The 25309-nt window shown below is 49.1% G+C and overlaps 1 protein-coding gene across 21 annotated transcripts in view; it reads left to right on the top strand.

The window, feature by feature from the left end:
• Window positions 1-1009: 1009 nt before the first annotated feature.
• Window positions 1010-25309, top strand: part of KCNMA1 (potassium calcium-activated channel subfamily M alpha 1) — a gene marked incomplete at both ends in the record, with an annotated part of 759101 nt that continues 734801 nt past the window's right edge. For 20 of the 21 annotated variants that reach the window (XM_080693568.1, XM_080693563.1, XM_080693576.1 and 17 more), the window contains one exon: window positions 1010-1378. In XM_080693568.1, coding sequence (XP_080549694.1) covers window positions 1010-1378 — 369 coding nt within the window. Of the gene's footprint in view, window positions 1466-25309 lie in introns of all 21 variants that reach the window. The other variant, XM_080693578.1, reaches the window with a different exon arrangement.

The raw sequence follows: 25309 nt of genomic DNA, 5'->3' as shown, positions 1-25309 counted from the left end.
GGGTCCCCCAGGGTGTTCAGCGGGCTGAGGGTGCAGCATCTTCGGAGAGAAGCGCTCAGTCTTGCTCCTGCGCTGAGGGCGCTCTACCCAGCTCGCTGGGGTGGTCAGGGGCGCAGGCCCGGCCACGACCCAGGAGTCTGCCGGCCCCTGCCCAGCACCACTCCGAGGCAGCCGGCCTCCTCCCCTCCAGCTTCGGGCGGCCTGAGCCCGCGCCCGCTCCAGTTGCTGCAGCTGCCACTGCTGGAGGCTGCGGGGAGCGCGGGGCGCGCGCCGAACCGGCTTGGGCGGCGAGGACGGGGACGAGGAGCTGCCGGAGGAGGCGAGGAGGAAGAGCCAGCCGAGGCCGAGAGGCTCCGCGTCCGGAGACCACACTCGGGGTCCCCGGAGCCAGGGGTAGCAGGCGGCAGCGGCCGGGCGCGCACCGGGGTGGCGATTGGCGACTGCAGCCGGGAGGCAGGCTGGCGCGGAGGCGTCCGGGTGGAGGGGACCGGGTCTACATTATCAACCAGGTGCCGCCTAAGAAACCGAGCGCGGCTCCTTAGCGGCGCGGGGCGGGGTCCCCAGCCCGAGTGCAGCGCACACGCGTGTTGCGCGGCGGGCGGCGCGGCGCCGGTGCACCGGGGCCTGCGCCGAGTCGGGGCGGCCCGGGGGTGGCGCAGACCCCGGGCGCGGGCGGCCCGCGGCGCCCCCTGGCTCTGGGCGCTCGGGGCCAGCGCGGCCCGGGCGAGCGGGCGCGGGCCGGGGAGGGGGAGCTGCCCGCGCTGCATCCCCTCCCCCCGGGCGGCGGGCGGCGGGCGGCGGGGGAGGGCGGCGCGGCGGTGGCTGTATATATCCAGGCGCACCCCGCCAGGGCGCGCACAGCGCCCCGAGCCCAGGCGCCTCCCCGCCCCCTCCCCGCGCTCGGCGGCGGCAGCGGTAGCGGCAACATGGCTGTTGCTGGGTGCTCGGGGTGGCGCTGGCGGCGGGAGGAGCTCCCCCGAGCCCCTGCGCCGGCCGCCCGTTGCTAGCTATGGCAAATGGTGGCGGCGGCGGCAGCAGCGGCGGCGGCGGCGGCGGAGGCAGCGGTCTTAGAATGAGTAGCAATATCCACGCGAACCATCTCAGCCTAGACGCGTCCTCCTCCTCCTCCTCCTCCTCGTCCTCCTCCTCCTCTTCTTCCTCCTCTTCCTCCTCGTCCTCGGTCCACGAGCCCAAGATGGATGCGCTCATCATCCCGGTGACCATGGAGGTGCCGTGCGACAGCCGGGGCCAGCGCATGTGGTGGGCTTTCCTGGCCTCCTCCATGGTGACTTTCTTCGGGGGCCTCTTCATCATCCTGCTCTGGCGGACGCTCAAGTACCTGTGGACCGTTTGCTGCCACTGCGGGGGCAAGACGAAGGTAAGCGCGCCCCGGGCGCCCGCCCCCTGCGCCCGCCGCGCCGCTCCTCCGCGTCCCCTGCAGCCGCCTCCTCGCCGGCCCCGAGCGGTGCTCGCCCCCAGCCCTGCCCGCCTTCCTGCCCCGGGCTTCCCTTCGCTCTGCTCTCCCAGAGCCCTGGGGCTGGGGCAGCGGGCGGCGCGCGGCGGGCGAGGAGTTACGGGCCAGCGGTGCGCTATGGGACTCGGACGAGGGATCGGATCTCCTGTTTGTTGTAGGGTTGCTGGAGGCTGCGACTGGGGCCGGGGTGGGTACCTCGGTGCGGACTACGGAGAGCCAGCTGCGCGGACGACGAGTGGGGCTGCTGGGAGCCCGTTCCTTCCTTCTTACCTGCCTGGACTGGCTGGCTCCTTGCGGTGGGCGGTGGGCGAGGGGAGCTCAGTGGCTGGGACTTGAGGAACATGTTGGGGAGATGAGTTCGTGGGGGTCGGAAAGAAGGGACGGTCTCTGGGCCAGGGAGGAAGGCTTTGCACTAGGAGATCCTGGAGGAAGATCCTGGCCAGAGGAAGTGGGGTTCCTAGAGGGCAAGGCAAAGTTGAGGAGATCCATCCCGGAATTGGAGGCAGGCTCTGGGGCTTCCACTCTAGGACTGTGGCCAAGGCGCAGATTTAATGCCACCTCCCACCCTAGCCCTTTGGTTTTCTTTAGAACATACCCCCGCCCCAAGTTCTTGAGACCACGCTCTTTTGAGTTTCTGTAAATGCCAACTGGTAGCCTGAGAGAGTCCCGGAGGCCGAGGTTGCTGGAGGGGCCCTTTGCAGCACTGGAGGAGGCTGGATGTGACTATTCCTGGGGCAGACACCCACCAAGCACCCAGGCTTACCACCCCTTGACGTGCCATTCTTAGAGTGACCACTTGGTCTGTTTCTGGGTCCCTAGAGGTGTCCTTCTCTACCTCTTGCCACTGGCTGGAGGTGGGGGCCAGGAGCCAGCACTGTTTGATAGAAAATTGCAGAATAAAAGCAAAAGATCAGGAAAAAAGCGGAACAGCCTTCTGTGAGTAATTTCCATCCTAGATGACTTCACAGCACTCACTGTTACAGAGGGAGGGGACATGCAGGGGAACAGTGCGGAGCAGACACACATCTAGTCTCTAAATGTTCACACTTTTCCTGGTAATGCTAATCCTGGGAGCCCCTGAAACTTCACAGGGCACAACTTGTAGAAGCCTCCTGGCAGCTAAAGACAGAAGCCAGGAAGCCAGAGGTGGGGTGAAGGCGGATGATAAAAACACCAGGTGAGCCCAAGCGCTCTTTCTGCTCATCCATTATACATCACCTTGGGTGCTAGAGCTCAGCTGTGTTTTGTGGCAGCACATTTGTGTTTTGGAAAATGCTGGTGTGTTGGAATCAGGGAGAAAAATAAAAACCATCACTCTCTTCCTTCTCTTGTTGCTTCTCTTGGGCTCTGGTTGTTGGCTAAAAGGCTTCTTTGGAGTTAGCTCTTGGGTGATAGAGGTCCCCTTGCCTGGTCAGGGAGGAAGAACTCCCACCTTCCAAAGAAGCCCTCAGGTTAAGCGAGATTCTAACTAGCAGTCCTTGAGATGCCCTGTGAGCCCAGCAACACACTTACTCATAGAGCCTTTTTGATTCAGTCAGTCCTCCGCCACGTCCTCAACAGCCTTCGGTCTTAGCAAGGTCCCTCTCTTATTGAGATTCAGCAACTGTCCGTAGGGGAAAGGCACCTACAGTTGTCTCTAGATGGAGTGATTTGGGTGAACTTTTTAACAACCTCCTGTTTTTCAGGAAGTGGGCAATTTTGATCATAATGAAAACTTTTTTTAATGAATAAAAATAAGATGTGGTGGTTTTGTGAACCTGGGGTTTTAGACACAGCTTCTAAAGTCTTTTTTACTCTAGGAAGTACACAGAGACCACCCCAGCAAAAGTCATGAAATGCTTGTCCGATAGTTCACATAAAGAATCTTTCCTAAATGATGGTCAATCCTAACTTTTGTCAGTTTTCTCAATAAATTTAAGGGTTTTTTTTTTTTGGCAGTGATCATTAGGAAAAACAATCCATAAATCATTGGTTATATTTTGTAACTAGGACCAGCTGAATGTTCATAGCTGGACATTTCTATAGGGAATAAACTTGGGACAAGAGATGATTATGGTTGATTGGAAAGAAATGAGATCAATGTAGAATGAGATTACTTTTGAGATCATGAGTCCATTTTGAAACATACTCAGAATATCGTTCCTGTTCTTCAATTTGTTCGAGTGAACCTCAGCGTAGCCAATAATGGCAAGTCAGATCATCTGTCTGTCTGTCTATCTATTATCTTCTTTTGTCCTTTGTTTCTCTTGCTTTCCAAGTATTTGGTAGATTTTTTTTCTTTTGGAGATTCGGTGCAGAAGGAAGTATTTGGCTTATGTGGAGAACAATTAGTTCAGTGCTAGCCTTCTCAAGCAAACCTCAGCTGCTTTTCTGGAGGGTCCTGCCCATCCTCAGACATGGTCAACCACTCTCACTCTCATCCAGGCCATGGTGAGTTGAGCAGGAGCTGGAGTCCAGGCAAGACAGGACTTTTCAGTGTCTGATATTCCCAGGGAGAGAACTTTCCATAAGTAACTTGGAAATCACATGCATATGGTCTCTAGTTCTGCCCCGTTGTTTTGATCAAAGTCACTTAAAACTATAAATGTACCATGGGTCTCTGTGCTTTCATACATTGGCCTCCAAATCACCGATAGACAATAACTTTAGTATTTTGAGAACAGAGAAAAGTGTTTTTTTTCCTTAATGCAGTAAAGAAGAAATCGCACCACATTAGCCCCCTCTGGGAACTTGGGCGTGGCCAGTCCTGAGTTCTCTGCTGGATTTTTTCACAACATTATTGTTGCTTTCTCCTGTTGGGTCCCATCAGGACTCTATTCACTTGGCTGTGTCGGTGGGAGGTCCCATCCAGGCACAGACTGTAGTGTAGCAGTTACTGTGTCTGGGGCAGCATGTATGTGTTTTGGAAAATCTTGGCAGCCTGAGTCAGGCCCCAACTTTGAAGAAGACTTTTACCCTCTCTGGCCTCTCTACTGTATGTGAAACATGAAGGTTGCAGCCTTTGAGCCCCACTCTCCCACTCCAGGATTTCTCATAGGAGCAGAGGACTGAGACATTATGGCTGAGTTTCTAGTCTGGTCTGTTTTGCAGTTCCCTCCAACCTTCAGGAAGTCAGCCTCGGCCCACTTGTTTGTCTTTATTCCTTTCTTCGGTTCTCTTCTGCCTGCAGTTGGCTTCTCTTCCAATGACTGGGGAGCTGAGGCAGCTTCTTCACAGAGCTGTGGTTTGCCAGCCTGAGTGTGGCCAGGCAAAGGTGCACTGCGGTCCTCGGTGTGAACTGTCGTCTTTCTGGACGTTTGGGCTTGATCAAAGCTGGTGTGCATGGAATGAGTTATTGAGGTGGTGTCTCCGTGGCTGTGTCTGAGAAAACAGCACATTTTCTCTGTCAGGCTCGTGACTAATATAAATATCAGATCCCATTATGGCTCAGTAATTACCCAGGGTCTGGCCTGGTACATTCAATCAGGGCTGTGCTCCTGTGCTTGGAACTCTTGGTTCCAGATTGGCCCTGGCACCTCCTTTCCTCCCTGTGATCAGCTACACCAGGTGACCTTGAAACTCTCCCTTTTGACCAGATCATGTGGGGTGGCCTCGGAGAAGTTGTCAGGTCACTGTCGTGGGCACTCAAGTTACCTGGGGGCTGTGAAGATGTGGGGTCTGGTTCAGGAGGTACAGGATGGGGCTGAGATTCTGCATTTCTACAGACATACACATTTAGCAGCAAGGATCTGATCCCTTTCCCAGCCACTAGGCTGGCTACTTATGAAGATGTGAAAATTGCCAGGGATGAGGAGAGGAAGGCTGGCTGCGCGGGAGAGCCGGGGCAAAAACACAGCAGGCCTCTTTATGCGGCCAGGCTGGGCACCAATGGCTATGGCTGGCTGCTCGGGTGCCTGCCCCAAGGAACCCATGTGGATTTGGGGTTGGGCTGTGAGGCCAGAGTGTCATTCTGGAGTTTATAGGGTGTGGTCCTGTGCTGCCCATCAGTGTGTGGGCTCTCTCGCCTGCCAGCTGGTCACACTGGGAGGGCTATGGTGCTCCAAAGTCCAGGACGGCAACTGAGCCAAACCACGGTCTTCAGGATTAAAGACTGGCCATGCAGCAGCGGCTGTCCAAGGTGCAGATGCTCAGGAAGCCAGCCGCTGGCCACACCCTCAGCGTCCTTTGAAGCCAGCCCAGCCTCCAACCTGACCTTCCACAGGGACCTGGGTGCCTTCCCAAGTGGAGGGTTCATTCAAGGGCACCTGGACGCTGAGTGAGTGGGGTGACATTCAGGGCTGTGCTCTGTTGCCCTCCCGCTCCTTTTCAAGGTGGGAGCAGCCCCGAGTCTGACCACAGCTCCTTCTATCAGGGTCTTTTTCCTTGAGATGTGCTTTTCATGTCCTTCCATTGCCAAAGGGAGAACCAGGATGAGCTAACTAGAGAATTGTTTAGCATAAGACCTGGACACAGTAGGTCCTCAGATAAGCCTTCTGGTTATTAATATTGCTACTGTTTTTGCTTTTCTTGCATATGAAGTACCTACTATATGTCACAATCCCAACTAGGTGCTAGGGAAAACAAAGATATTTAAGGCCCAACTGCGACCTCCTACTCTTTTGGACTCGGACTTGACAGTGAGCAGGGTAAAGCCAGTTGTCTTCTCAGGGGACACAAGCGACTGAGGAGTTGTCCTCAAGCTCCTTGAGCACAGGAACAGAGTCATATAAATGCACACAGGTGTCAGGAACCCCATTCAGCTGAGCTGGGTTTGGGGGTCTATGGCGGGTGCATGTACAGTTTCTACTCTTTGTGTTGAGATGCTATGGAGAAACTCTGGGCATGGCTTGGTTTGGTGGTAAAGTAATGCTGAGTCATTCCTAGCTTTTAATGATTCATGTCACCCCCTCTCTCTTTGGGCCAGTGGGTAACAGGGATTTGGTTCCCATGGGGTCCTTGTTTGCTAGGTGGGTGAGTTAGGTAGGGGCCAGAAGGGCAGTTTCTGGTATAGAGAATGGCTGCTTTAAGATGGAATTTGCTTTGTGTTTGGCATTATTTGGCAATTGTCTTTGGGACATTATACCTAATTGCCAATTTGGAAATGTAATTGGCACTCCAGGGCCAGAATGGATATACTTAACATAGTCAAGCCGAGCCTGGGCATCGTCTCTGGGTACGATCTCATTACCTATATGACTGATGCTGCTTTAGGTGGCCAAAGCTGAAATTATTTAAAACATCTCATTTTCCTTTTCTCTCTCTTTTTTTTTTTTTTTGCAGTTCTGGGGATCAAACCTAGGACTCCCACATGCGAGGCAAGCGCTGTACCGCTGAGCCACACCCCAGCCCTCTTTATGCTATCTTGTTGGCCTCTCTACCAGGTTTTCTTGGGGATCCAGATCTTATTAACCTGACATTTTAAAGAGGATTAGCAGGAAAGCCTGTATTCCTTCCATCTCCCTTTCTTCTTTCCTTAGTGGGTCTCATTCCTGAGGGCTTCTAAGGAACACTTGTGTCATTTAATTTAGGTTTCTAGTACAATCTGGAAGAATGCTTCCATTAGGAAGAAGTGATTAAAGGGAGCGCTACGTCATTCTTCCCATTGTCAGAGTGCACTTTCACTTGAGGAGGGGGTATTTTTTCTTGTTTAAAGAAAAATGGAATTTTCGATTTGTGCCTTGAAGTACACTGTTTCTTTCTGTTATCAGCTGATGTCTTAACCTTAAAACCTCATAAGAGAGATTTTAAGGCAAGGTTTCTGGTGATGCTCCTTGAAGGGTCACTTCTAACTGTTGGGAACCGGTGTGCCCAGTGGGTCTGCACCTTTGCACATCATTGGAAGGCAGGTGACCTTTCGGCTGATGAGACACCAGCCCAGGATTTCAAGTTGAGTTTGTTGTGCATTTATCTTGCTTTCTGGTTCCATGTCTGCTCTTGTTCCTCTGTCCCTATTAGAATCTTGGCAGTACTTTCTCTCTTCTTGTCTTTGGGAGTGAATTTGGGGGTGGAGAGTGGCTTCTGTAGGTTGGGGGCTTGAAGTTTGCGTTAGGGGACCACACATAGGGACTCGGTGTGACAAGTTCAGAGGCGCGTGGACTTGTAAACTCATGGCAATGGGAGGGAGCTCCGAGGCCCCAGGTCCTGCTTCCTCCAAGCTTCTGAGAGTCTTTCTGGTTCCTGTCAGAAGGGACTGGGCTGGTCATGATCTCCAGAGGCCACCATTCCACTGGGGAGAAGCCCACTTAAAGTGAGCTTGAGAGCTGGGCATGGTGGCACATGCTTTAATCCTAGTACTTTGGAGGCTGAGACAGGAGGATAGCAGGTGTGTAGCCAGCCTCTGCAACTTAGGGGCACTCTGTTTCATCAATAAAGAATAAAGTAGGGCTGGGCACAGCTCAGAAATAGAATGCCCATTCCCAGTCCCCCCCCCCCTCACACACACACACACACACACACACACACACACACACACACACACACACAAACTTGGAAAGGTTTCTCTGTTTTCTTTCTCATGGTCTGTCTCTGGAACAGAATTGGTCTTGGTGGTTGACAGGTTTCAGACTTTAAATCTAGGCCAGGGAGGTACAGAACTGGGTGGTTTAGATGTTGATGATGCTGTTCAGACATAAAATGACCTTAAATTTGTTGCTTCCATGCAGGCAACTTTCCTCTCTGATAGCTGGCTCCCTGGACCCCTCTTACCCTGGGACAGTGAGGTTCCCCTTTGCTCCCATTTCAGATTTCAGAAAGTGGCTTGTTTTGACTGTCAGTTCTCAGTTTGTCCACTGAGATCTGTTCAGTTTTTTTGGAAGCTATAGATGAAGAGTTTTGGCTGTCCTTGGGCCATAAAGTCACCTCTTTATCAGTGGCCCAGGGGCCCTATTGGCAAGGTTTAGTGTCCCTTGCAGTATAGCCCTGGACTTGGACAAGTGCAGATGAAATTTTGGGGCCATGCCAGTAGTCCAGATGCAGGGTGTACATCTTTTGTTAAGAAACGGGTTGGACTCTGCTTTCTAGGTGTTCGCTCTTTGAGCACAAAGGGGAGAGAATAGACAACAATCTTTTTTTTTTTTTTTTTTTCAGTACTGGGGATGGGACCCAAGGGCATTCTACTTTAGAGCTACATCCCCAGCCCTAGTTTTTATTCGTTATTTTGAAACAGGGTCTCACTGTGTTGCAAAGGGCCTCACTAAGTAGCTGAGGCTGTCCGTGGACTGCAGTCCTCCTATCTCAGCCCCAAATGCTGGGGTTACAAATGTGAGCCACGATGCCCAGCAATATAAGGCAGTCTTCAGCCTCTTATAGTTTTATTTGAATAGAGCTGCTCCTTAGGACTGAAGGGGTTCCCTTTTTTTTCTTTTCTTTTCTTCTTTTTTTTTTTGTGGCACTGAGGATGGAACCCAGGGGCCTTTCTACCTTTGGGCTATACTCCCAGCCTATTTTATACTTTATTTGGAAACAGGGTCTCACTAAGTAGCTGAGGCTGGCTTTGAACCTGTGCTATCCTCCTGTCTCAGCTTCCCAAGCTCTGAGATTACAAGTGTGTGCCACCATGCCCGGCCTAGAAGTTCCCTTTTCTGACTTTTTTTTTTTTTTTTTTTTGGTACTGGAGGTTAAACCCAGGGGCCTTCTACCTCTGAATAGACCCACTTAATTTTTTTTTTGAAACAGTGTCTTGCTCAGTTGCTGAGGGTCTCACGAAGTTGCTGAGACTGGCCTCGCACCTGCTAGCCTCCTGTCTCAGTCTCCCAAGTACTGGGATTAAAGGTGTGTGTGTGCCTGGCTCCTCCTGACTTCTCTTCTGGTGTCTTTACTTTTTGGGCTCTGTGTACTAGTTCTGCCATCCTTTCCATTTAAACAAAAAGAAACCAGAAAGGAAGCCCAAAACTGGGAGGAGTAGGTGAGGGAGGAGATGGGTGGAGGGAGATGGTCACTCCAAGGAAAATGGAACTTCTCTTCTAGGAGTTAGAGGTGGGATAAATATTCAATTGGGTGGAATTTGTTTTTAGTCCTTTCACCTTTCATCTTAGCGAATAAATCATGTCAAATGAGCTCACCTCCAAGGAGTGAAGCATTATATAAGCAGGACAATTTCGCTTGGAGAAAAATTTAGCTCTCCAAAGAAGTTCTAATTATCCAGTTGCATAGGGCCTGTGTGTCTGTGTGGCCCAGGCGGCGAGGCTTGGTAGGGATCTTCTCTATGCAAAGGTTTTACAAGAGCAGGAGCTTTCTGTTCCTCGTTAGGGGAAATGGCTGCATCAGTCTTGTTTCCCTTCGTGTGGCTTTGGAAAAGGGACGCTGTATGTCTCCAGAAGGGGAAAAGCAGGCTTCTGGTGGCATTCTGTGGAGAACTGAGAGGTGAGGTCTCTTGGTTTGAAAGAGGGAAAGGCTAGTCCAACCGCTGCTGGGGATTGTGCGGCCAACCTCGGCCAGCAGCAGCTCCATGCACTGTTTTTCTCCCCTAGGCACTGAGAGGGCTTTGTGTTATCCTCCTGTGAGTTAGAGCCATGTCTCAAGTGGACTGTGGCAGCTGCTGCTGATCCGGCGATAGATTCTTGAAGAGTATATGATGAAGAGGAATGATGTATCTACCCGAACCCACAGGAGAACGCAACAGTTTGCCGCAGCCTTAAAAAAGAAATTCATTTTTTAAGTTCATTGGCAACCTATTTTCCCCATAAGATTTATTTTTCAACTTCAGTGTTTTACATTTTTGTCCTTAATTCTGAGTGTACTCTCTGCTCATTGTAGAAAATGTAGGTCATTTGGAGGCACTAACAGAAAGGATACTTCACACCTGCTAGGATGGCTACTACCAGGAAACTCGGGAAGTCACCAGCATTGGTGAGGGTGTGGAGAAGTGAATCCCTTATTCCCTGCTGGTGGGAATACAGAACAGCACTGCGGACGCAACATTGCAGGGAGGGGCTGCAAGATTAAAATATGGATTACCATAGGGTCTTTAACTTCTACTTCTGATTACATAGCTGAAAAAGTTAAAAGCAGAGAACTGAATGATACATGTACACTCATGTCATAGCAGCATGCTTCCGAGTAGCTGGAAGTGGGAGCAAGACAGGTGTCCATCTACAGGTGAGCGGTGGACAGAGGTCATGTGGACATGCGCTGGGTCACTACTCAGTTTTAAGAAGGAAGGAGAGTCTGGCACACACTGTGTGTGGGTGAACCTGGAGGATATCACGCCCAGGGAAAGAAGCCAGGCACAGAAGGGTAAATTCCACTTACATGAGGTACAGAAAGGAAATGGGGTTCTAGAGTTGGGAGGAAATGCAAAGTTATTTAATGGGCATAGAGTTTCAGTCTGCAAGATGGGAAGGTTCTGGATGGGATACATAACATTGTATCTTTTCTAATACTATTGAGTTATATACTAAAAATGATTAAAACTCTAGATTTATATGTTATGTGCACTTTACCGTATTTAATTTTTCTTTCTTTTTTTTTCCTCACTACTGGGGGTTGAATCCAGGGCATTCTATACTCCCAGACATATTCTATCTTGAAACAGGATGTTACTAAATTGCTGATGCTCATCTTGCTCCTGGGATCTCCTGTCTTAGCCTCCCAAGCACTAGGATTTCAGGCCTGTTCCACCACTCAGCTTTAAAAATACCAAGGCCGGCCATGCTGGCACACCTGTAATCTCAGTACTTGGGAGGCTGAGACAGGAGGATCACAGATTTTAGAACAGTTTTAGCAAGTAGTGAGACCCTCAGCCACCTAGGGAAACTCTGTTTCAAAACAAACATAAAATAGGTCTGGGGGTATAGCTAGCTCAGAGGTAGAATGCCCTTGGGCTCAATCACCAATATCATGGGAGTGGCGGGGGGGGGGGGAGGAAACTGATTCCCCGACATCTCTGGAAAGGGCCACTGCTGACTTTGGGTCCACTTCCCTCCCCGCCCTGCGGTAGGCTGGGAGGTTACTCTTCTTCTTCCAAGGACGGTAGACCGTCGAGACCGTCGAGAACACCTGCTGGCCTTGCTGGCAGATGGTGTTCATGCCCAGGGCAAAAGAATGAGTGGAGCAGCCCTCTTTCTGCCATGGAGTTTGTTTTATTGGCATCTGATCTTATTTTTGTTTCTTATATTTTGGTGCTGGGGATGGAACCCAGGGCTTCGTGTACGCTTGGCCAGTACCTCTGAGGGACAACCCTGCCTGCCCCTCCTCTGCTTTTAGAGTGAGGTTGAGGGACAGCTGGATTTTTTATTTTGATATAGGACATAGGGGTAGCTATAGTGTCTCAGACGAGTCATTGTCCCTCAGCCTTAGTTTTCTCATATATAAAATGTTCTTTGATTTAATGATTTCAATAAAGCCATTTCTTGAATCAGAGTTCAAAGCTATCAGTTTTACCTTTAAAGAACCAGAGCTCAGTTATTCATGGCAGTGGACCCAGGGAGCTGACTTCTGTTCCACTATAAATCACAAAAGTGGAGTTTGATTGACATGTCCCCAAAACTTCAATATTGACTTTGATGAGGTGACATATTTAAGAATTACAATCTGAGGACATACGCCCTACTGGAAGTACCATCAAACCTGTCATTAAAAAAAGAAGCTTCAGAAATAGGTTTTCATGACTCTGCCATTACTTCTAATGACATAGATCTATTGCTACTGAAGTTTTAGTTTTGCTTTTTGTGTTGTGGCTCAACATTGAAAACATCTTAGATTATAGACTGTGTATGCAATGATAGGCTGGCTGTGTTGAGGTTGGGCATAAAAAGAAACATCTAATTGCAGAGGAAGCTATGCAAACCCACAACCTTTGATGCTCCCATCCCCCAACTTGCCCCCAAATGCAGCTGAGAGCTAGAATGGTAATCCCAGGCCTGTGCCCTTGAGCATCCAGCTGCTAAGAGCAGGGCAAAGATTCCTGCAGCCTCTGTAGCAACAGAGCAAGCGTTTGAAGGGACGACTCTCAAAAAGCAGTACCCATTAAGATAAAAGTCACCCAAAGTACTAGCCGCTGGCCCAGGGAAACTTCTGGAATCGCGCTCTTAGGTTACACAACATCCATTTGATGATGCTACCAGGGCCACCTATTTTAACTTGTCACAGATACAATTATGTTAACACTTCCCAGATTCACAGAGCACTAAGCTGCTTTTTGGTGTTAGTAAGTGAATTGGTGACAGTGTAGGACTCAATGCAGCCCAGAGCACAAAAATACTTCCTTATATGCATAGATTTTTCTGCATTGTGGCTTGCTTCTAATTGGCAGGGGGCTGCAAGTATTCTCCAGGTATTTATTACCAAATGAACTAAACATTTAGACAGCAGTGATTGCAACGGCAGAACCGAATACCTGATTTATGGGCACGAGATGCATATGACAGATTTTTGAAATTCTAAGAACCTTCTCGTTTTCCTGTGACAGGCTGTGCACACACTATATTTTTAATTGAGTCCTTCTTTAAGCTGGGAGCTGGAGTGTTATCATGCAAATCTCTCCCGAGTTGCATGGAAACTAATAAAATCATGAAGGTTTCTATTTGTACTCTCTGAACACAGGCTGTAATGAAACTGAAACAGCTCTCTCCAGGGAAAATGCTATTTAAATGCGGGGAGGGCATGAAGAGGACTTCGATGGTAGAAGCAGAAGCCAGCAAGTGAGATGTCCCTGTTCCTGTCATGACCTTGCCAGTGCCTGTCCACCTGTGTCCCCTTTACTTTCTGCCCTCAGAGAAGAGAGGATTCATTTAAAACTAGGCCCTCTATTCTCTAATGTATCCTGCCTGCCATTTGCTTTAGAGCACGGTACTCAATTCCGGAATGTTCTCTCCCATTTCTTTGCTGTCTTCTCAGGCTTGGTGTTTCCAGACTCACTGCCTCTTTCCATCTGGGAAGTCTTTCTGTGTGAACTCTAGCTACTGACTTCTTAGGGAGGACACATTAGTAACACGTTTCTAAGTGGTCACTAGGCATTAAGTGTCCTTTTAAGCCCCTTATGATGATTATGGTATGTGATCCTCAGAGCAGTCCTAAGATGTAGGCAGTTTTATAATCCCCACTTCACAGATTAGAAAACGGAAGCACGAGGAAGCAAACTTTTTCCTTCTTTTGAATAGGAATTTTTTTCTTATACTGGGGATTGAACCCAGCATCATTCTACCTCTGAACTACACACATATTCCTTTTTATTTGTGTTTTTATTTTTTTGTTTGAAAACAGGGTCTTGCTAGGTTGCCAAGGGCCTCACTGCGTTGCTGGGGTTGTCTTAGAACTTTCAATCCTCTTATCTCAGACTTCCAAGTACTGGGCACCACCACGCCCAGCTTGGAGAGAAACTATGAACACTGACTTGGTATCTGGTAGTTTCTAAGCTCTAAGTTCTCATATGTATCATTGATCCTCACAACTACCCAGAAAAGTAGGTGGTATTATTGTCCTTACTCTCCAAGTTAGGAGACCGAGGCACAGAGGGGTGGGCCACACACTGGTGAGGGGCAGAGCTGGGTTTAAATCCAGGCAGGCAGTAGAGCTCAGGCACCAGACTCCTGCATTGTGCAAGGTGTCCCTCCAGCAGGTGCAGGTTAGCTTTGCTTGGCTCATAGCTGCCATGGCATGAGGGAAGCTTTGATGACAGACAAGACTGAAAGAGGTATTGAGACTCCAGCACCATTTCTAGGTGAGATGTGGAGCCCCTTGACAAGTTCAGTGAATTCCATACTACCAAGATAGAAATGGATCTTTAAGGTTGTGCGGTCCCCTTAAACTCCGAGCTTTAGTTTTTCTTGCTGGAAAATGGGTGAATCCCCTTTTCTCTATCACCTGGTAGGCAGGTGTGCTTGTAAAGTTGTGCAGGTTGCTCAGTGTTTAACTCCAGGGCTGCTGTGAGATTCACAACAAAATGATACGCAGTTGTACTTTATGAATTATGACACATGCGCCACATTCTTGCGCTGGGGATAGGTGGAGGCGCAGAATGCACCCCACGGCATTGTCCTGAGAAGTATTAGTCTTTTTTGAAGTTATGGAGAAAAAAACACTACCTTTTAGTATTACCACGTACACAGAATATATTAGAAGTAGCATTCAGAATTCGAGCACATTTTTAAGAAGTTGAGAGAGATGTGTCGGTGAGTGTGTGTGTGTGAAAATGTATATGAATGTGTGTGCATGTGTGTGTGTGTGCCTGTGTACACATGGAGCCACAGGAAAGTGTGACGCATCATCCAGGTCTTATCATGAAACCACAGACCTCTGTGCGCTGGTTTGGAAGGTGCCTTAAGGTTCCCACACGCTCTCTGCTCTCTAAACTCTGAAACTGCGTTAGTGAAAGAGTAGGGGTCCTGGGAAAGAGACATAAATATCTATTCCGGAATTCTCAGGCCTGTTAAATTAAGTGCACTGGGATGTTGGCAGGACAGAGACTCGAGTCCCACAGAGGCAGCGGGACTCACTGTGTGCCGTGGACGGATCCAGCGCTGCCTTCTCCACTCCCACAGCCTGAGATAGGTGCTTGTGTTTCTGTATGGGTCTTTCTAGAGTGTTGAGCATCGTGACCTTGTGCCTGCCAAACCGTACACACAGAGTATTTGGAAGCAGGAGGCAAAATAGGCGACTTTATTAGTGTGGCTGTCCTTTTCCCAGGGGTATGGACGATATCCTTTCCCCTTGGCAGCACCTGTAGCTGCGTCGCATGGTTCCAGGGTTCCCGCTCACTGCATAGTCGTGCGCCATGGCCTTTGGAGTTGTGCGGTGCACGGCCTGCACATCCACATGTGTGTCTTTTCTTGGCATCTTGATGGCTTAGTGATGTACACTCACAGCCCATAATCCTTACTGTCAAATGAGCAAGAGAAACATCAAGAACTCAGGATTCAAAATAGGCCCAGAAAACAGAACTGGTTGGAGAGGGTGTGGCCAGAGACCCCATCGGAACTTCGAGGTTGTCAGGAAGCCTCAGTCTGCCCCCTCCTCACCGAGATCCCCAGCAGGCTGTTTCTGACTTCTGGCCCCTGAGGGGGTCCTGAGGTGACGTGGGAGCTCTCCCCAGTTCCAGGCTTGTTCTGAGCCCAAGCATTACAGGAAGGCACATGCTTGGGTACCAGCCCTGTGTGTTGCTATAGCCCACGGATGGTGAATAACAGGACCCCAAGGACTTAGGAAAGCTTCTCTGTTGCCAGCTGTGCTATTTTTAGGTCCCTCCCATGGCCCTTTCTGTCCCCAGGTGTTTGTCAGTAGAGCTTCCTGAGCCTACATGGAAAATGGCAGCCGGAGGCCAGGCTCGCCTCGTGCAGGGCACAGTTGTGCCGTGACCAGGCGGGGCAGGCAGGCTGGCCTTGGAGGCTGGCAGCTGTGGCCAGGGGGTTACATAACTGGCCTTTCTGTGCTGCTTCTGGGGGAGGAGGTAGAGCCAGGAAACAGGTCTCCATTCACTGCTTGTCCTGAGCACTGGGGCGTTGGACAGGCTGGGTGATGCCTGTCATGATCAGGAGCTTCCTTTGTTCTGGAGCTGCTGCTGATGGCTGCAGAGTGCCTCAGGCCTAAGTGACATCTCTGTTGTTGCTGGAAAACCTGGAGACAGCTTGGCATGATTCAGGAGGGTCCAGATGTGGTAGAAGGCCAGGGTGGCTCACTCCTTTCCTCCCTGCCCTCCACCTCCCCAGTCCTTCCGGGTTGCTCTTTTTTCTGGGAAGGCTGCCTCCCTGGGAGCCCCCCCCCCCCCTTTCTCCTCCCTGCCTGGTGTGGTGTGGGGGTCGCCATCTGATATTGCACCCTGTTTTCTAGGCAGACATCCTGCCTCCTCTGCTGAAGGCTTCTTGTGTTGGAACTGGTGACTCCACTGACTTGTCTGTGCTTGGTAGGTGCCCTGGAGGGTGGTCAGGGAGTGCTGATTGATGAACAAAAGTGTGCTGGCTGGTCATCAGAGAAGTGCACCATAGTCCTCGTGATCATGCTCTGGGGTGAGCCCCTTGTCAGGGCTGGTGCTGCGACTTGCTTGGAATCAGTAGCCTGCGGAAGTGCCACTGTGTGACTGCTGAGGCTTCATCGGAAGGGCCCTTGCAGGTCACTCTTTGTCTCTAGGAAGGAACACTTGTTCTTGGTGAACCAGGCATCATATAAAAGATCTCGCTGTGTCTAGATCACCATGCCAGGCCACTAGGGGAGGCCTGAAGATCCCTCAGTGTAGGGGTGGTGGGGTGGGGTGGGGCTTTGATAGGAGAAAGAGAGATGAGGGAGAAGAGACTCTAAGGGGCACCAGGGCAGCAGACACACGTGTGAAGATGCTCTTGAACTGCAGCTCACCCAGATCAGGGGTGAAGCAACCAGCCCATCCTGCTATGAGATCCTGGCTTAAAAAGTCACAAAGAAAATAAAATGATAGTTTTAAGCCACTGTGTTCCAGATTGAATTTTTATACAGCAACAAATAACTAGAACAAATAACTACTGTTTGTTGAGGTCCTTCTGCAAGACCCAGCATCCCCAGGCATCTGCTCTCAGCCACACAGGACCGCCCTCGGTCTGCACCACTGTTGCTTGGTACCTCTTGGTTGTCTCCCCTGCTAGAGTCCTCTTCTTGTCCTCCCTCTCCCCTCTCGTTCTCCTCACCCCTCTGTATCCTGAGATGTGCTGGCCCAAATGGACCTTTAGGGGAGAAGCCTCTATTTGTAGCATTTGCCAGTTCTCATTTATGCCAGTTATAGCATAAACATTCTCACCACAGTCGATTGCCAAGATGGTGCCGTGATGTCACAGAACACGGAGGCAGGTGTTACGATCCACATTTCACAGATGTGGGAACTGAAGCTCAGAGAAGTCACTTTCCTGGGTAAGTCACTTGGGATCTTATCATTAAGCCCATTTTATAGATGAGCAAAGACTGAGTCTCACGATGGCTGCCACGTGCCAAGGTGGCACTACTAAGTGGCAATGCCTAGGGTCTCTGGCTCCAGGGTGAGCATTCCTAACCCCACCGTGCTGCCCTGGGGTTTCCTGCGCTCTTCCTCTTATCACTGACTTCAGCCTGCAAGCACCCTGCTTCCTGAACAGCTTCAGGAACAAAGAATCTAAGGGCCTTGACCACCTCCTCTCTACAGGTTCCAAAGAAAACAGAGGCCTCCTGACTGTTGGTGATGCTGCCACCTCTCCCCTCCAAGGTAGGGGTCATAAATCAAGAGCAGTTGCCTGGCTGCCCTTAGGATCTGAATGTGTCTCCTGCCACTCAGCCCCCCGGCTTTGACTTCCCTTGAATGGATCTGCACCTGGATTCTAAGAGCAAAGGGGAGGGATGGCAGAGATTCCCTGCTCCTCACTGGACTTCCAGGGTGAGGTGCTTCACCTTGGGTATACTCCTCATACTCAGTTCAGATTTCGTGCTTAGGCAGAGTGGGCTCAGGAGTTCACTACTGAGAAAACAGGTATTGAGGCAAGTAATAAGGCTGCTTTTCTGGCAGCAGGAGGTAAGGTGCAGACCTTACCTGTCCTTCAGAACGTCATCTCTCCTCATTGGTTTCCTGTGGCCACTAGGAACTGTTCTGCTGGAGCTTAGCACATTGTTTGACTGACCTGTAGTTCTTGGGCGTGCTGCCCAGCCACCCCTGCCTCAACTGGAGGGCAGGGCTGACAAGTTACCAGTGCGCAAGGCTGTTGGGAGGGTGAGTGTTGAGAGTTTAGCATAGCCCTGACATATCCCGAGTGGAGTTATCTCAAATTGGTCCCCTTTGGGAGAGTGACTCTTTTCCTAACACAGGCCTTGACAATAACTCAAGGTGGTGGGTCACTCTGCTCTTGTTCTTCTGGGTGGATCACACTCTTGTTCCATTAGAACGCGACATCCCTAAGGCCTGGGACTGTATGGGCTCCGTCTTTGCATCTGTTGTGAAACATTCTCCCAACATCAAGGGCTCCAGAAGACAGAAACCTTCTACTCATCTCTGTTTCCTTAGCAACCTATGGTGCTCTGGTGATGCCCAACATCACTAAATGCTTTTAAATAAGTGCACAACTGAAGGACAGGCCCATCCTTAACTGAATAGGGAGGGTCCCTTCCTGGGGACGGGCCTGGTAGTGTTGACACCGCCATTTTAATGTCGTCTGAGGTGTCATCGCATAGCATTTGAAAGTCAATTTAATTTTGGATGCTGTCCAAGGTAGTTTTCAGGGTACTGTAATGCACAGGAGTAGAAGCCAACATGGGCAAGGTGTTTCTGGTTCCTCAAATGTGTAATGATGAAGCCTTGAACCTGAAGGTTCTTAGTGGCTCATAAATGAGCTCTGCAGGAAATTTCTTTTTTTTTTTAATTTTATTTTATTGGTGCACTGTATTCATACGTCATAGTGGGATACAAACTTTTGTAGACATACATGCACACATCGCCCAGTCAGCCCCCACCCGATCCCCACCCCATTCTCTCCCCATCCCTCCTTCCCATGCTTGGCTTAGTGGTTGACATCTAGTATTATAGCAATTTATCCAAAATTAAAAATGATAATCTCACATAACAGTTTCATTTGTCTGATACCAAGCGTTTGATGATTTAAAGATAGCATTTCAATATTTCTTTTTGCTTTCTTTCTTACTAGAGCATATTTTTTTCTGTTTTTTTAGGTGAAACTATCATATATTTATATATTTATTTTTCAGAAAAAAATCTATCCTAATATGGAATATGAATTCTAGATACCCAAAACGATCTTGAAAAAGAACAAAGCTAGCAGATATATATTTTCTGATTTCAAACCATATAAAGCTACAATAATTGAAACAGTGTAGTACTGTTCTAAAGGCAGATATATAGACCATTGGAGTTAAATACAAGCCTAGAGCTAAATTCTTCCCTATATTGTCAAGTTATTTTTGACAAGGTTTCCACGAACATTTGGTGATGGAAATAATAATCTTTTAACTAAATATTGTTGAAAAATAATAATTACATGGAAAAGAATAAAATTGGACCTTTACCTAATCCCATATACAAGTATTAACTCAAAATAGATAAAAGACCTAAATATAAATCTTAAGACTATAAACTTTTAGGAGAAAATCTGGGTCATAAAACCTCACAACATTGAAATTGGCAGTGATTTCTTGGATATGATTTCAATGGCACAGGCAACAGAAGAATATACAAACTCCCTAAAAAATAAAAGAAAATATTGTATATCCAAAGACAATGTAAACAGAGTTAAAAGTTACTAATAGAATTGGATAAAATATTTCCAAATGCTATATCTGAAGGTATATTAATATTCCAACTAGAAATCCTAAAAATTAACAACAATAAAGGCAAACAATACAACTTAGAGATAGGTAAAAGACTAACATAAATAATGAATCTCCACAGATAACCAATCTTAGTTGTCTGTTGGATGGAAACTCTTGTTTCTCTGGTTCTGGTGAGTGTTACCTATTTCTTCTTTGTAGTTAATCTCTTTGAGTATTTTCTCTAGTGCTGGTTTTGAAGACATAAATTCCTTCAGTTTCTGTTTGTCATGGAAGCTTCTTATTTCTCCATCTAATTTGATAGAAAGTTTTGCTGGGTAGGACATTTTTGGCTGGAAGTTGTTTTCTTTCAGAGTTTGGAATATGTTACTCCAAGCCCTTCTGACTCTCATGACTTGGTTTGGGAAGTCTGGAGTGATTCTAATTGGTTTGCCTCTGAATGTCACTTGGCCCTTTGTTTTTGTTGCCTTTAAGATTCTCTGCTTGGCTTCCACATTGGTCATTTTGACAGTTATATGGCGTGGGGATCCTCTTCTCCGATCCTGTCTAAAGGGAGTTCTATAAGTTTCCTGGATCTGTGTATCAACCTCTTGCTCTATATTTGGAAAATTTTCTGCTATTACTTCCTTGAAGAGATTGTTGATCCCTTTGGTATCACTTTCATTTCCCTCCTCTATTCCAATTATTCTTAGGTTAGCTCTCTTAAGATGGGCCCATATTTCTTCAATGTCAGATTCCTGCTGTTGGATATTTTTTTCTAGATTAGAAACTATGCATTCATTTTTGGATTGCTCATCTTCTAAGAGCGAGATTCTGTTCCCCATGTGGTCTAATCGGTTGTTTGTGCTTTGAATTGAGGCCTTTACTTCATTAATTGCATCCTTTATCTCTTTTTGGCTCTCTCTGAGTTCTTTTCGAAGCACCTCTATTATTTCTACAGTTATTTTCCTGATTTGATCTTCTAGAAATCTCTGATTTTCTGTTTTATCAGGTTCTGATGTTGTGGGGTTGTGCACATTCATTACTTCAGTGTTATTCCTCTTTCCCATGATTTCGGAGGTTTGTGCCTTCTCTGGGTTCTTCCCTTGGGTCACTATGGCTTCACTTAAGGTGCTCTGGATCTCGAGTCTGTATTATCTCAGACCCCACTACTCCTTTACTGGGTTTTATCACAGAGTCTCCGACCCAAGGAGTCGATAGAGGCTGCTTTAAACTATGGGGGGTGCCAGGTTGCACGTTCTCCTATGGTGTGATATCTCTGCCACCACCACTCCCTCACTGGGTCAAGTCCCAGGAGGCCCAATACTGCGATTTCTCCTCTGTGGCCCGCAATTTGACTCACTGTTCTTGAGTACGCAGATGTAGCTGTACTGGACTCGGTGAATTCACTGCTGCTGCCGCCGCCGGTGGCAATATGGCGCCTCTGCCACGCCCTCGGCCATGAGGCTGGCGTATTTTTTCTTCTCTGGTTTTGATTTCCACTCTGAATCCCTGCAGCGTGTGCTGAGCTCAGCCACTGGGAGCTTTAAATGCTGTCTGCGCCGAAAGATCCCGCCTGGCTGTTCCGCAGCGGCTCACCTGGCTTGCTGTAGCCATCCGTTGAGTTCGCCGCTGCCGCCGGCAGTATGGCGCTGCTGCCGCGTCCTCGAGCGCGTGTGTCTCCTCTGTGGCCCTGAGCTCTGTTCTCAGTCCGCTTTCTCTCTGGAGCCTGGTGGTTTTTTTTGTTTTTCTGGTGATGGTGTTTTCTGGCTATGAAAGGCGCTTTTTGTGGTAATGGAGATTGGTTGTTAGCGGGACTCTTAAGCCCCGCTTTTCTCGGTCGCCATCTTCCCGGAAGTCTCTGCAGGAAATTTCTAAAGAGAAGTTTCAGAGATGCTCTTGAGTTTTGGTGGCATTGAATTAGTGTGTAATCCCTTCCCAACCCCAAGTGCGAAGGGGCAGCACTGTTTTTGAATGCTGACTTGGGCTTCTTAAATTCAGATTTGTGAACGTCATAGCCTGCCTTCATAGTCCAGAAGGCGGGCTTGAATCCCAGTATCACCTCACTCTAGCTCGGTGGCTTTGGCCAATTAACTTCAGGCAAGTTCAGTCTTCATGGGTACTCTGTGAATACTAAAAATACCTGCCACACAGGGTTTCTGCAAGGGTTCAGAGAGCACTTAGCGCCTCCCTCCTGTTCAACAAATGGCACTTGCTGTGATGGGTTTGGCTGTTACTTTAGATTCCTCTCCTCCTTTGGTGGCAGGATCAGGATACTGCTGAGATGGGGAAGAGGAGGCCTCTGGAGGGAGTGTGGCAGCTGGGGCTAGCAGCGAGGCCCAAGGAGGCTGATGAGGAGGCAGTTACCATTTTCCTTGGGACTCTGAAAATGGAGGCCAAGCTTACGGTAAAGGGAGCATGGAGTCAGAAAGGCTCCCTTCCCTTTACCCATCACCACCCACAGCACTGTGGGAAGTGGGAGGGGGAAGAGGAGGGAGAGGAGAGGACAGGTTTTGGCATGTGAGTGACCTCATTCTAAGTGGGTTAATTCTGGGCAACTTTAGTTTGCCCATCTAAAAAAATGAGGATTGCACGTGGTGATTCTGGGGCTCCCTCTTGACTCCAGCCATCGCCTATGTCTTCTTAAGATTTTGGATTTTTCTCCTAAATGATCTGTCCTGCACTACCCCACTATCCACAGCCTGGGACAGATGGAGGCAATGGCCAAGCGGATAGAAAGGGTAGAAAGTACTAGAAGGCACCAAAGCTGCTTCTGCCCAAAGGTGAGGTCTGCCGGAAGCTTTGGAGTCTGGAGTCCTCCAAAGGGTCCCCTCCGTGTGTCCTGGGGCTGTGATGCCAGCAGGGCCTGGTGGGCAGGAAATGGGGCCGAGGCACCTTTGGGCCATCCTGGCAAAGACAGGGTATCCTTGAGAGTCCCTGCCTTCCTGTCCCGTGGCTTGCTTCTTAGTGGGTAGGACTCTGTGTTACTTTGATACACTGAGGTAGGCCAGACACCTGTTTTAACATCTGGTATTTGTCCCCAAACTTTGTCCTCAGGGATTATGTGTTCTGAGGAGCGCACAGCTTCTATGGGTGCACCGGACTCCAGGAAGACTTCCGGGTCCGCTTTCTTTCCCACTCCTGCCCCTTCTTATCTTGGGTTTATGCTGTCACAGTCATTCAGTTAAGCAAATATTTTGTTTCTTGGCATCTCATCACAGCTGGTCACATGGCCAGGCTGTGGAGAGGATTCCAGGTGTCAGTAGTCAGAGAGGATTTCAGGTGTCAGTCGTCTTGTCGCTCCCTCTGGGGAGCCCACAGGGGAGTGGGGCTGGGCGAGGGCGGATTGGGGTGCTGCTTCTGCTTGTGTAGTGAGGGGAAAGGGCATGGGGCCGGGCATAGGGGCTGGGGTCAGCTCCTGCTTCTCCTACTGATGAGCCATGTGGTCTTGGGCATGTTGTTCACCCTCCCCAAGTCTCAACTTCCCCGAGCTGCAGGTTGAAGGCTGCATAGAAAGTTCTACCTTACACAAGAGAAACATTCAGTATCACATAGTGGCCACTATTGTTAGGATGCGTCTGGGTGGCCTAATGGCATTTAGCAGAAGTAGGTATATCCCAGCTGCTTTTTTCTTTTTTTGGGGGGGGGATACCGGGGATTAAACCCAGGGGCATTCTACCTCTGAACTATACCCCTAGTCCTATTTTATTTTTATTTTTGGAATAGGTCTTCTTACGTTGATGAGAGTCTCACTACTTGCTGATGCTGTCCTCGAACCTGCAATCCTCTTGTCTCAGCTTCCCAAGTACTGAGATTACAGGTGTGTACCACCATGGCTAGTTTCCAGCTGCTCTTTGGGTCCATCTGACGCCAAGCGCTGTGTTAGGTGAGAGAGAAGGCAAACTTTGAGAATTCAACCTAGCTTCCCAGGGTCAGCAGTTCCAGCTAGATTGTAAGCTCTTGCCTGGGTCCTATGGGATGCTCCAAGCTCTGGGCTGTGGGCAGCTTGGGTGGGACATGTCTTCTCCTCCACTTACCTCTGTCTGGCCAGCACTGGTACCGGGCTTGATGTGAGATAAGCATTCGGCAGATACCAGGCGAGGGAATGAGCAAGTGGGCATTCCACAAACTAGCCAGTGAGTTGACTGATACTCCCCCTCAGTTACATTTATAGTTGGAACACTGAACCTTCTTGTCTGTGGCTTCTTGAGTTCTGAGGGTAATTTTTTCTGGAAGCCAAGAGAGAGTCTCTCGGGTCACCTTCACCAGGTCCCAGGCTCCAAGCAGACGAGTCGCCTGTCCAGGCCTCGGTGACCTGGTGCACCTGCAAACCTCTCCTCCACACTCACCAGTGGCTTGGCACAACATTCTCGCCGCATCCCATGCCTGATTTCTCTAGAAGAAAGGTTATGTTGTGTGCTCTCTTGGTTTAAGTGCTAGAACAGCAGCACCCGCCAGCAGAGGCCTTCATGTGTGTTTGATAAAATGACAAATTGGTTTTTTTCTCCCCCACCCACCTTCTTCTTTCATTCCCCTTGTGAAGAGTCCTCTGTTAGGCCAGCCAACTTGGCTCCTGGGGAGCCAAGTTCCTCATTGCACTGTGCTGGACCCAACAGCAGCAAATTGGAGGGAGGAGGCAGTGTTAGCTCCAGCTACTCAGCCTGTTGGAGAACAGAGACATTGTAGTCGTCACTGAACACCACACGGGGAAATAACAAGGCAGAGGTGAATCGCGGAGCCTTCCTGCTCACTGACTCCTCTGCACACTCCTGTTGCCTCGTGAGCTTGCCTGCGGCCGGAGACACCTTCTTCGGAGTGCTCCCTTGGCAGCCAGGATCACTTAACCCATCTCTTTTGGTGGGCTTTCTGCTTCACTAGTCTTCCCATTGGGTCTGGTTTTAGACTAAAGCATTGCTTTGGGGACAGACAAGCTAGAAGTTCTTTAATGAGGTGCTGGGAGTCCTTGGAAAGATGTGCAGAACACCCAGAGGTAGGACTGGTCAGTTCTAGGCAACCAGAGTTTACTGGGCACCTGGGTGGTTTGCATGTGGGGGAGGGAAGGCTGGGGCAGGGAGGCTGCCGTGTGTGTGTATGAAGGGTTACAAAATAGTATAGTCTGAGATGGCCACTATTCATCTTAGCTGGTAAATTTTTTCATGGCAACTCTGAGGATAGGTGGTATTCAGAGCTGAGATTCAGAGAGACTACTAGGTCTTCACCTGGGGTCACACAGGCATCCCAAGAGGTAGAAGAGAAGCCTAGACATTGAGAAACTTATAGATGTATTGTGGAGGTGATAGAGTTTTTTTTTTGTGTATATATATAATATATAAATATATATAAACATATAATATATAAAAATATAAAATATTTTTATTATATATATTTGCAGTACTGGGGATGGAACTCAGGGGCATTCTACCTCCGAACTACATCCCCAGCCCTATTTCATTCTTTATTTTTAAAACAGTGTCTCACTGAGTTGCAAAGGGCCTCACTAAGTAGTAGTTGAAGCTACCTGCAGAATCACAATCCTCCTGTCTCAGCCTCCCAAATGCTGGAATTACAAGCCTGCGCCACCACACCCAGCTTGGATTGTTTATAATTTATTTGCATAATAAACAATTATTGAACACTTATTGTATGCCTGTGCTCAGTGGGGAAAATGAATGACTC

This window comes from Muscardinus avellanarius (genome assembly GCF_963383645.1).
Source record: "Muscardinus avellanarius genome assembly, chromosome: 4".
Classification (NCBI taxonomy): Eukaryota; Metazoa; Chordata; class Mammalia; order Rodentia; family Gliridae; genus Muscardinus; species Muscardinus avellanarius.
Note: the sequence above shows the minus strand (reverse complement) of the source record. Positions and strands in the feature narration are given on the sequence as shown.